Source organism: Etheostoma spectabile, chromosome 9, assembly GCF_008692095.1.
Source record: "Etheostoma spectabile isolate EspeVRDwgs_2016 chromosome 9, UIUC_Espe_1.0, whole genome shotgun sequence".
NCBI classification, from domain to species: domain Eukaryota; kingdom Metazoa; phylum Chordata; class Actinopteri; order Perciformes; family Percidae; genus Etheostoma; species Etheostoma spectabile.
This window is the reverse complement of record NC_045741.1, coordinates 15,456,849-15,469,231: the sequence shown is the minus strand read 5'-3', so window position 1 is coordinate 15,469,231 and position 12,383 is coordinate 15,456,849. Positions and strand designations below refer to the sequence as shown.

The window sequence follows — 12,383 nt, the reverse complement described above, 5'->3', positions numbered from 1 at the left end:
TGTCTATTTTCGACACTACACATTCACACTTTTTCTTTAAAGTTCTTCCCTTTGAGTCTGTCTTTTTCTGTATAAAACCCTAAACCCTAACCTACTTGAGACTACCTTCGCACTAATTAGTCAATGTTAGTGCTACCTTTCATGATCACCCTCAGTGTTTTTTTAAAAACTGAAAACAAAGTACTTTTACATATGTAAAACTTTGATGCACTTTGTTTCAACCTTAGGGTTCTAAGATAGTACTAAGAAAAATCGGAAAAATTGCACAGAACATTATTAGTCAACTGGTTTTGCAGTATACTCACACTTTTAGAGAACAGGGGATTGTCTATCCACGGCCTGCTGTCTGCTACTTGTCCTGTAACTAATCCACCGCCTCCGCAGCATTTTATACTGAAGTTTGAGGAGATGGTCCTTGTTTGCTCAGATAAACTGATGGGAGGTTGAGGAGCGAGGTTCTTCTGATGGTCACAACACTCAGGAGCTGATTTAGATTGACTTATAGGTGGCAGCACAAAATGAGGATTTACTAGTTGTTTGGTGTCAGTGTCCAAAGTTAATCCTATGAAAGAATTAAGTGTTTGTTCCACAGATTTAGTGACAGATGGTGCCTCATTTTTGTTGCTGGTTTCTGGTCCATTTTTACTTGTGCTGCTTTTGTCCTCTTCGTTTCCCTCCTCTTCCTCCGCAGGCTCCTTGGCTGCAGCCAGAAAAGGCATTAGGTTGACACAAAGCTTCCTTATATTCCCTGATGTCTCACATGTAGTAACACTCGCTGAGGTGGAGTTGCTTTTTGATGTTGCAACTTTAAACTTCTCCTTTAACTTTACAGTTCTCATTTTAGGAATGGATGTCTTCACTTTACCCACAATCATGGGATAAGTGTCTGGATCATGTTTCTCTAGTTTTACCATCCTTGTCTTCTTCTCTTTACTCATTCCAAAATGTGTTAAAACACCTTGAGAATCTTCTCTGACATCGTCCAAACATCTGTAAGAAAAGTTTTAATATAAAAATGGCCCAACATTACAGTTTTGTGTTCTGCCAAAAACCGACTCTCCAGCAGCAGTGAAAGGGAAGGCTAAGAACTATTACATGACTCTGTGGCAGGCCTATTAAACTGGCTGTTATGGTAACATACACACAAACTCCAGTCACCTTTTAATGAGTGGAAACCAAGTCATTGTTATTTCAGACTATATCAGGATGGATTACGTTTGATCTGAAACCACTCAAAAATGCTGGATTATAAAGATGGTGGAGGTGTGGCAGAATTCTGCAAATTAATGCAAATTATGGCATGCGGGAACCTGTTTTATGAGGTGTGCCAAAGATTGTCTATTGACAAAATGAATCACTCAGGAGATTAAAAAAAAACTTTGACCACTCTTCTTCTGCAGTTTGTAATTCATTTCAAAGCTGCACAAATATGAATTTTATATATTAGCAATTAAAGAATCACTGTGCAGGATTTAGGGGATCTATTGGGCAGAAATGGAATATATTATTTATAATTATGTTTTCATTAGTGTATAATCAATCACCTCAAACTAAGAATCATTGTAATTCCATTATGCTTAGAATGAGCCCTTTATCAACTGGGGTTTACATGTTTACATTGCCTAAAGGCCACTGTAGGCTCTACTACACGCTTGCAAAGGGAGGGGGGATGGAAGGGGTATTACTAATGTTTTTGACTATGTGACTATGAATATATTTTAGCTTGTATTTCTTCCCTCAAAGGATCAAAATAATAATAAAGCAGCTTTAAAGCTGTAATCATGAAGATTTACATTTAAATAAATGTCTGTGAAGTTACTGCCTATTGCTACAGGAGGTAACACAATAGTGATGGCGCACTGATGAAACCATTGCAAGATTTATATGTTTGCAGTATTAGTAGGAATTAATGCTGTATTTCAGTTTTTCTCCACACAAAATTCTGAAAATTGGAAGCTGTTGTATCAACAACAAGACTCCAAACCATTGAAATAGAGCGATAATATCATTCTATTTCTATACACCAGACTGCTAAATTTCTAAAGTCCATTGTTTATACTCAAATAGAAGTTTTAAATCAACCAAGACATGATATCTTTGCCACTTTAAAATCATAAATAAAAAATGTTTAGGATTTTTGGGTGTGACAAACTTATAATATGGCCCACATCAATATTGGCCATATATCAGCACTGTTGAAGGTCTGCAATGACATCCTCTTGGCATGCGATTCCGGTAATAATGTAATCTTGGTCCTGTTGGACCTTACCGCTGCCTTTGATACTGTAGACCACAGCATTTTAATCTCAAGGTTACAGCACCAAGTAGGCCTCTGTGGCACTGTCCTGGAGTGGTTTAGATCCTACCTGTCTGACAGAACATTTCATGTTCAAATGGCTGAGTTTGAATCCCATGCTGCTCCACTGTCATGTGGTGTTCCCCAGGGTTCAATTTTAGGTCCCTTGCTTTTTTCATTGTATCTGCTTCCTTTTGGGTCTATTCTTAGAAAACATGGTATTTCTTTCCATTGTTATGCAGACGACTGCCAGATTTATGTACCCTTAAAGGGGTGATAGAATGCAAAACCGATTTTACCCTGTCATATGTGAAACCGACAGTTTGGTGGGTAAATAGGACATACAAAGAAGCTTTAAATCCCATTGACATGCCTTTCCTCTGAAAATCCCACATTTTGAATCTGCCGCTGAAAACGGGGAATCTCAACAAAGCCAAAAGATGACGTCAGGATCTCAGAACCATTAGCTTTGTCACGCCATTACCGTATAAGGAGAACGGTCCAGCCCCAACATCTACACAGGCCACTGACTGAGACCAGCTCCAATGGAGCTAGCGTTAGCTCAGTTAGATGTCCGACTGAGAACGCTGCTTGTGTACTTGACGGGATTTACTAAGAAGAAAGTTTGGAATATTCCCAGGATAATGACAATGAACCAGGGTCGTAAATGCAGAGTCCAGGCTGTACAAGGAACGGTGACACTTCTCATAGCCTTCCCAAGGAAGCAACCACTTGACGGGCTCGGCTGCTGTTATAAGGAGATCCCAGGGAACGTTTTCACCAAAGACAGTTTTCAAACTTGGACAATTTAAAGCAGGATTTGCTAAGCGCTGTTGCTGTTCCGACTGTCTGGTCACCAACCACAAGCTGTAAGTAGGATTTCGTCATTAACAGTAACATTGGCAATGCTAAGGTATCCTGTAGCTAGCATAGGCTGAAGTGTGTTGATACTGTAATGGCAAAGGGGCTACGTTTCATTTTCCTAACTGTTCCATTCGAATAAATACGTGTTGTCATGTAGCTCCATCTATAGTCACCATGCATGTTGTCCACTTTTTCAGGTTCATTTTATTGTATTCAGCAAGAAAGTAACTGCAGCTGAGTAGAATCATGAGTTTGGTTGCTAGCTAGGCTAAGCTGTAACGTTACTCAGCTAGCTAGCTAGCTAGCCGCTGTATCCGTTTGCTTCGACAACAGAACTGGAAACGTTTCATTTCATATGATATCTAGTCAATCTCGTGAAAACAGTGTGTATAGACTGCAATGTATTGATTTGCAGTTTTTTTTTTTCAGAGCAACGCTATGTCACAAGGACAAGACGCGAAAGATGCAGCTTGCCAAACAGATGCTCCGAGTGTGTCATTCGGGGGACACAACTGTCTCATAAGACATCAAGACGACCATATCATACAAGGTAACCTTTCTAATTATTCTTACAAACCAGAAGCTTATAGTGTTGTGTGAGCATTGTGACTGGGTAGCATTTAGCAGAGCAGTGTTATCTAATGTTATCATGAGAGTGAGTGACTTTATCAATAGGAGCCTTACCAACACATTAGTGAATTATTTAAAGTAGGAATAGAACATTCATCTGGATTATCACTGATGGTCGATCTCAATCAATTGCATTTCTTTTGTGGGGGGGGGGGGGGGCTGGTGAAAAAAAATTTGGACAATAGGCAGGAATGTGTTTGTATACAACAGGTATGACTGAATGCTAGATTGTGTGTTGACGATGCCTTTTGCAGGTATGTACACGCCCTATGAACTTTGTCATTCAACAAACAAGTCTTTAGAAAAGGCAAATGTGAATGGGGGACAAATTGTCTGCAGAAATGGTTTGTTCAGTGAAGGAGTGAGACACAAACATGGTCTAGGAGACATCAAGCCTAATGCGCGGCCATATAAATGTAAATCATTTCAGATTTAAGCTGCTCCCACTGTAAGACACTTGTAACAACACTGGTTAGAGTCTGCTGGCACAGCTTAGAGGTTTAGCAATGCTTGCTATGAGGCAACTGGAGTATTTTGCTTGGTGTGTGTAAAAGGTAATACAGTTATGTTACAATATTTATGTTTTTGTTTGATTGTATCTTGCAGCCACAACGGAAGACAGCCAAGGGGAAACTAATGTACAGACGTCTGTTCCCAAAGGCCAACAGGGGAGGTTACACCGTCAAAGAAGTGAAGACAGAGACAAAAGTTTGTAAGTTTAAATATTTTTTTTATTACAAACAAAAAATACTAAATTGCATCTTATCGGCACTCAAAATAACTTTTCACACACTGCAAACAACAAATCTGAATGTGCAATGATATAGGTGCTAAAATGACTTTTCACACACAACAGGCTATGTCTTAGACCTGATGCGACTGGTGTTTGAGGAGATCATCCACGACCCCCTTCCTTATCTGGAAGCAGTCCTGTGCCCCAGGACCTGTGTGCTCAGCTCGACAGGCACCCAACCGACATACTGCCCGAAACATCCAGAAACTCCCTCCACGCTGCACGAAACAAGAGGGGTCACGGCACGGACACTTCTACCAAGAAAAACCCAGCACCAGCTCACAAAAGTCCTATAAGCCCTGTGTTGCATTGCTACAAAGAGGACAGGGTGTAGTGGACAATCACATTTTTTAGATTTAAGAGGAATGATGATTGTTTTGAAACAAAATAAAGTAATTTGTTGTTTGATAATACTGTGTTTTTGTAATAATGCTGAATCAATAATCAATGCGTATTGTTTAAAACATTTTATTTAGATACTTGAAGCTAACAGTGGTATCAAATTGGCTTCACTCTTCCATCCATCTGATTCTCAACTGGCCATGGTCAACTCTGTAAAATTCATTGCATTTTGCAAAGAATATATTTGAGGCACGGATGAAGGCCAGGATGTGAGCATACAGGTTATCTCCTCAGGAATCTAGGTCATCTTCTTCTTCGACCTGTAAAAACAAACATAATGAGCCTGTTGTTATTCATAATGTTGAATGAGCAGAAAGCATAAAGTAGCTTGAGTTATGTATCTCTAGTTTTATTAACTGAGGTATTATTGGCAACATATTTTCTCTCTCCTGGGGCATGTGTGCACAGTTTCCACAAGAACACCTGCCAAGGTAAGATACTACATTAGATTACACATGTTAAGAGGTAATAATCTCATAGTCAGATGATCTAATCTGCATGATAGTAGTTCCAAGATAACATTAGACGTAGCATACAAACTGAACGAAAAAGGCTCCTGTCCAGCTAAATGGACGTCCCGTTGTAAGATAACATTACTTCTGGGTGGGAAAGAATGTACGTAACTCATATCACAATCAATCACTATTCAGCAGGAGAGTATACGGTAACAAATGTTCAATGTGACTAAGAGACTTTCGTTGAGAGCAGCTCTATGAACTGCGCACTAACTTTTCTGCCAACTGGACATCTTGACTGAAATTGCGAGGGTACAAGTTGTAAAATATTTGTCCCTGTGCAAATTAATAAGTTATGTTGCTTACAATACTAAAAACAAGGCTAATACAAAGTTATTCTTAGGCACACACATGAAGGGGGAGTATTACACTAGTGTGACAACAAACCTCAATGTTGAAAAAGCAAGTAAATGCTAAATGACAAACTACCAGTCTGAAGAAGTCATTTCAATTTACTGGCAGGTTGCTCCTCGATGTCAGATCCTTCCTCTGATTCAGGCTCAAACAGATACGGTAACCATGCTACGCCACCTTGGATGTTTTAGTCATGTTTGTGTGCCGCAGCAAAGTCGTTGACACCAACCAATCAGCGCGCAGCTTATTTAAATATTCATGAGCAGACCATATAAGGCAGAAAAGCTCTCGTTTCAAGCCAGGTCAATTTAGCAGGGTGGTGTGAGGGCCAAAAGAACAGCTAAAACAACATTTTTAGCCCAACAAATGTTACATACCCTATCAGGAGACCTCAAAGAACAGCGTGATATACTCTATACAACCATTCTATCACCCCTTTAAAACGACATGACACCTGTTCTATTACACCTCTTTAGCATGTCTGGAGGATATTAAAGCATGGATGGCCTTAAACTTTTTAAATTTAATGAAAAGAAAACAGAGGTGATAATGTTTGGACCTGGTGGCTCATATGAGATCCCCCCTACTGAGCTGGGGCCTCTAGCCTCATATCTTAAACCAACAGTATAAATCTGGTTTTAGATTGGACAGTGATTTTAAACTGGACAGCCAAATCAACGCCACAGTCAAATAGTTTTTTTCATCTGAGGAAGTTGGTAAAGGTGAAACCTTTCCTTTCCAGGCAGCAGTTAGAAACAGTAATCCATGCCTCATTTCTTTACGGCTGGATTACTGTAATTCCCTGTATTTTGGACTCAGGAAATCCCTACTCGCACGTCTGCAGCTAGTCCAGAACGCTGCTGCACGGGTTTTGACTGGAACCCGAAGAGGAGAACACATCACTCCCGTCCTGGCTTCACTTCACTGGCTGCCTGTGCATTTTAGAGTCCATTTTAAAATCCTCTTGATTACTTTAAAGCTTTAAACGGTCTTGCCCCGTCTTATTTAATTCAGCTACTCAACCGCTACACTCCCTCCGGTGCACTCCGGTCGGCTGAACAGTTGCTCCTGGTCGTCCCCGGATCCAAGCGGAAGCTTAGAGGGGACAGGGCCTTTTCGTTTGTGCTCTAAGTTAGGAATGCCTTACCTTTGACCATTCGTCAGGCTTCCTCAATACCGATTTTTAAAACTCTTCTAAAACTCATTTCTACACTTTGGTTTCAACCCAAACTAAGACTTGATCTTATCTGTTTTTATATAGTGTATTGGGTAGATCTTCACCCCCAGTTTATTATTTTATGATATTGTGATTGTATTTTTATCTGTGTTTGCTGCTTCATGTACAGCACTTTGTTCAGCTCCTGGGATGCGAAAGCGCTTTATAAATAAAGTGATGATGATGATGATGATATCGCACGCAGACCATAGGCCGTATAAAATAGGTGCAGAAACAGGTCCAGCGTTACTTACCAACCACGACTACAAATATAAATGCCATGCTTGTTTACAATAAAAAAAAATTCTTCTGTTTGGTCCAGAATATGTTTTCCAACGATTAGTTACAATAATTAAACACTTTAAATGTTTAGAATCTAAGATTTAAGGTGTAGGCTGAAACGTGATTAAAAAACGCAGATGCTCTTAAATGTGTACATAGAAGTAACGTTAAATAAAGGGACATATTGAAGTGAATATATGTTTAAAAGCCTTACAAAATGTAACTACATAGAGACAGAGTGAGAGTTCTTACATTTTCTCCTCTCTTTGTGGTGGTGGACAACAGCTATTTCTGTTCACTGTCAGGCTGTCAGCCGCGGAGCTAACTGCTGCCAAAGGCCTACTCACTGGCGTTATTGGTTATTCTGCACGCGCTATAAAGATCTAGAGCCTGGTTTGGTTTGAGTAAGATGGTCGTTTTGACAAGTAACAATGAAGGACAACAGGATTATATGTGAGTTGATAAAATGATGAGTATGTTAACGTTACGTTAGCAAGCTAGTTAGCGTTAGCTGAAATTACAACTCCATTAAAATAGCTAGCTTATCACGTCTGCAGTTGTAAACGGTTTTACAGTACATTGGAAATTGTGCCATCTCTCTTGCTGATTATGCTCATTTGCTTGACGTTAAAATGAAAAAGAAAATATGTCCCCGACGACGATAGAAGTAAGGTTCGTATTCGACATTTAAGGGGATATTTAAGGGAAACTTAACGCTAACGCTGAAGCGAGTTTTTGATTCGGCAGTTGGCTAAAGTTAAGGGAAACATAACTGACAGCGCTGAACGCCTGATTCTCCGTTTTTGCATCTCTTAGCTAGCTACTGCTGTGAAAGCCTGTAAGATATTCTAAGTAAAGCATTAATGCTGCCTGGAACCCACTTTGAGATCTGTGAAAACGTTATTCTATTTGTGAAAATGCAATAAAGCGAGATTTCACTGTTGTTTTTTTTGTTCACCTGTAGACCTGTCAAATCAGGACTACAGACATTATTCTAAGGACGCTAAAGATGATTTGAAAAAACGGTTTCAGCCATTATATGATTTCTCTTTATGGACAAACCTAACTAACCCAGGGAGATGTTACGTCATATTATGTTGCTGTAGTGTTGCTAACAACCAGCAGAGGGTCATCACTATGCTCCCACTGACCTACATCTGCTGCTCCTGCAGGATGCCCTACCTTTTCTGATCTATTTTAAAAAAAAACTGCAAAGATTAAACAGATGCAGTACAGAAAAGTAAAGGGGCACTATAAACCCTCATGTCCTAATTGTTTTAGCAGGTTGGTGATTATCTTTCCCTTTTCTCAGACAATTGTTCACTAGTTATAGCTAGCTGTTTGATGTATTCTTTTTCTTAATATGCCAAATAAGATTATGTTGTTATGATATACTGCATGGCATTCAGAGTTGGTCTCGTTGTCCACCTCAAACCTAAGACATTCACTGACTTTAAATGATTCATGCAATTCAAAGATCAAATTCAAAGTCCATTAAAATGGATGAAAATTAGGTTACACAAAAGTCTATTCCCATATCCTGCGTACTGAGAGTGTGAACTGAGAGTGAAAGTGTGCTCTCATATACTGTGCCTTTTGCTATCACCCTGTCTTCCAATACATGTAACTTACAGCTGAATGATCGCAGTGTCTGTATATGCCTTTGCTCTCGCTTGTTGTGGAGAAAGACATTAGAGAAAAGGGCTACACTAAAAAAAATTACAATTTAACTACATCCCTTCAACATAAAATAACTCAAACGAATACAATCTGAGGAGCTGTTACTTCCCCTTTGGGATATTTGTGACTGAATTGACATCTTGTCCTCTGATTTTCCAGCCTGATAGAGGAGCGTAAATGCACCTCCCTGCCCAACTCTCCAGCCAGGAGAGTTTCTCCCACCAAAAAGAAGCAGTTCTTTATCAATCAAGCCATCCGTAACTCTGACCTCACTCCCCGAGCCAAAGGCAAGAAGAGCCTGCGCCGACAGGAGAACAGTAAGCTCTTATTGATGATATATTAGATGTGGTCATCCACTGCAGGCTGAACAATGCCGGACAAGCCTCTGTGTTCGCCTTCAACAATGGAAAAGAGCATTTACATTGAATCGTTGTTGCTACAAAAATGCCAATACTACAACAGTATGTTTTTAATCTCAAGAATAAACCTTAAATCCATAAATCTGTGGTTGAAGTTTAGCTTACATCACCACTGTAAATCTCTCTCTTTTCTTAAAATCAGCACGTTTTCTTGCTAATCTTCTTGAGAGGGATGAGTGCTCCAAAGATGATCTGGAAGTTTGCAGTAACCCAGCGATCCCATCCATCTTCACAGAAGCCTGCACCAATGGAAACTACATAGAGGTAAGTTGTCTTTAGCTGGGCTTAAACTTTGCTGCTCATTAATGCTGCAGGAGTCGTGTGAGGTCTGTTTTGGCTTTTCTGTATTTCTTCCCACTACTAAACACTTTCTAAGTTTTAAGACAGTTGGGTTTTGGCGGATCCAAGCATGATCACATCTAAAAGCACCCAATAAAACAGGTATTAGTTTTAAAATTGACTCATCATCCTCTTGTTCTTTTAGCCGTGGAATGACTTCATGAATTGCTCCGGTGAGGAGCAGGATAGGCTGCTGTCACTGCTGGAGCAGGAGGAGGCCAAGAAGAAAAACAAAGACGAGAGGAATGGTGAGCGTTTCAGTCTGTGCTTGTCTGTAGGCTGGTTGTTTTAAGTGCAGTTGTTTGTCTGACCATTACTCATTCCTTCACAGTAAATCTTGCCTTCATTGCTCAGGACTGCTTCCAGAGAATCGATCGCAGGCTGCGAGCGACTCTTAAACGGAAACAAATCCCCATGGTGAGTGTCATCTTTTCTACATACATGGTAGGAGTCTATGTACCCACAGTGGCTTTGAGCTTAAGTTCAAGTTTGAGCACAGAGCCTCAACTACTTCATCAATCCTCTGTCCATATCATGATATGATAACTGGTGGAAGACATTTTAACCGCAGTAGATTTTGCCACATTTTGACTTGTCTCTCCTGCATCTCTGCCTTGTATCAAACCCAGAGGCTTCACCAGCTTGTTGTCTCATAGTCAAGTCTTTTTTGGCTGGATCGTAGGACTGTAGGACCAGCCCTACAACCTCAAAACTCAAAAGTCCTTCTGTCACTGAGAGATGAAGTTCCACCATTGGTTGGAGTGAGTGTGATGACGTCAGTGTTGGTGTTTTCCCATAGGCCATTGCTCTTTCAAAATGTATTGGCAAGACACAGGCTTTTTCCCACGCTATTACCCATCAAAGAGCTGATTAACTTCCCTAAATACACAGGGATGTTGCTGCTTCTGCCACCCATCTCAACCATTTTAATGCACCAGCTTAGCAGCACGGTAAGATTCAGACTACAAGGAGATGAACGGCAGACCACCATTTGTGTCAATGGGTTGGGAAGCAGGGATGCATAATTTATCACTTATCACCATACAATAATTATATCATATATAATATGTATTCAGTATCGTTTATAATAGATTATCTGTGTGTTTTCTTGCAAGGTTCTCTTGCAGAAACAATAGACAACACGCCAAAAGAGGAGGCCGACAGCAAATGAAATGGCATGATTAAAATTGAAAAGCAGTGCTCTGTTATTTGTCTAAAATGTACAAATGTATCTTTACCATGTTGGGATATGCTACTTTGTACACAACAAACAAATATTACTGTGACTGCTACAGATGAACATTTTAGACACCACGCTGACTATCCATGTAACAATTTGGCCACAGTTATGCACTTTACATGGTACAGCCATATACTAGGTCTTGTTTCCTTCTGCTGTACGTCATTGTCTATTTTTGGCTGTTTAGAAAGCGGTGACGTGCTGTTCTAACTTGCAAGTGACAAACCTGTTAAACCACAAACATCTCTTAGCTCGCCAAGGAAGCCCACAGTAGCTCAGTATTTGGCTCAAGCACAAATCATGCTTGAGGACACATGGTAGTTATGGAGATCAAACCTCTTGGCTGTCACCCACTATGTTTTTGTTTTTTTTTCTCACAGGGAATTCTGGAAGTACTCGAGGAAAACCTTGTGAGCTTCTTCAACACTCAACCTCACTCAGTTTACACAACCAACCTCGGCAGCAGGTAGAAATCCTCACTATTCAGATTATCTTCAGGTCTTAAAGTCTCAAAAAAGCATTGGATTCATTTTAGAAAGTATTAAAAAGTATTTAAATTCATAGGGAAGTCTTAAATATTTTGTGTTTTATATTAAATTTAAAAACATTTTATGTTATTTGAATTTCTGTTATACTCTAAATTTTTGAAAATTGAAAAGTTAATTGTTTACACTCTGATGTCTCCAATCAACACACAGTAGATTTTCTTTTTTGTTAAGTAGCCCTAACTATCTGAATCCACCACTTACATAATGGAGGATTAGATAAAATCCTGTCTCATAGTGTTATTAACCGCCATGCTGAGTTTTGGCGTTTAATAAACCGTCAGTCATGGATACGTTACTCCAACCAATGCAACCCCCAATGGTATTATCTTAACACACTTTTTTGTCCTTACCACCTGACAAACATACAGGCTGAAAGCTCTGGCTGATGGATCCTGATTATGTTTTCCCACTTGGAAAACAAGTTTATCTTAGTTCAAAGTTTTCATTAGATCCCATGAAACATCTATGATCAACACAAAGAAGTGGATTCATTTCAGCAGCAGGACTTACAACACAATAAACAAAAACAGGATGTGAAAAATATGGAGGTGCAAATATTTGGCATTCAACACACGCATAGAATAACTTTATTGATCTATGCCGGGAAAGTGGTTGATTGTTTCTGTAAGTGGATAGAGAACAGTGAGGAGTGGAAAGTCATGTCTCTGTTGTTTGTGTTTGTGAATCAGCTTTGAGAGACTGCTGCTTCATGCCGTCTGCCAGTATATGGACCTCGTCTCTGCAAGTGAGTGGGAACATGTATTAGGCATACTGGACACACACACACACACACACACACACACAC

General features: G+C 39.8%; 2 protein-coding genes across 2 annotated transcripts in view; one reads left to right on the top strand and one right to left on the bottom strand.

Annotated features, from left to right (window-relative positions):
* The window catches only part of LOC116694876 (uncharacterized), a 10,532-nt gene extending 2,674 nt beyond the window's left edge, over positions 1–7,858 (bottom strand). Inside the window, exons 1-2 of the mRNA XM_032524739.1 lie at positions 7,605–7,858; positions 306–990 (exon numbers count right to left, since the gene is read on the bottom strand). Of these exons, the coding sequence (XP_032380630.1) occupies positions 306–938 (633 nt within the window). The 5' untranslated portion in view covers positions 939–990; positions 7,605–7,858. The remainder of the gene's footprint in view (positions 1–305; positions 991–7,604) is intronic.
* The window catches only part of r3hdm4 (R3H domain containing 4), a 5,875-nt gene continuing 1,107 nt past the window's right edge, over positions 7,616–12,383 (top strand). Inside the window, exons 1-7 of the mRNA XM_032524744.1 lie at positions 7,616–7,805; positions 9,192–9,349; positions 9,594–9,715; positions 9,936–10,038; positions 10,122–10,207; positions 11,411–11,496; positions 12,268–12,323. Of these exons, the coding sequence (XP_032380635.1) occupies positions 7,762–7,805; positions 9,192–9,349; positions 9,594–9,715; positions 9,936–10,038; positions 10,122–10,207; positions 11,411–11,496; positions 12,268–12,323 (655 nt within the window). The 5' untranslated portion in view covers positions 7,616–7,761. The remainder of the gene's footprint in view (positions 7,806–9,191; positions 9,350–9,593; positions 9,716–9,935; positions 10,039–10,121; positions 10,208–11,410; positions 11,497–12,267; positions 12,324–12,383) is intronic.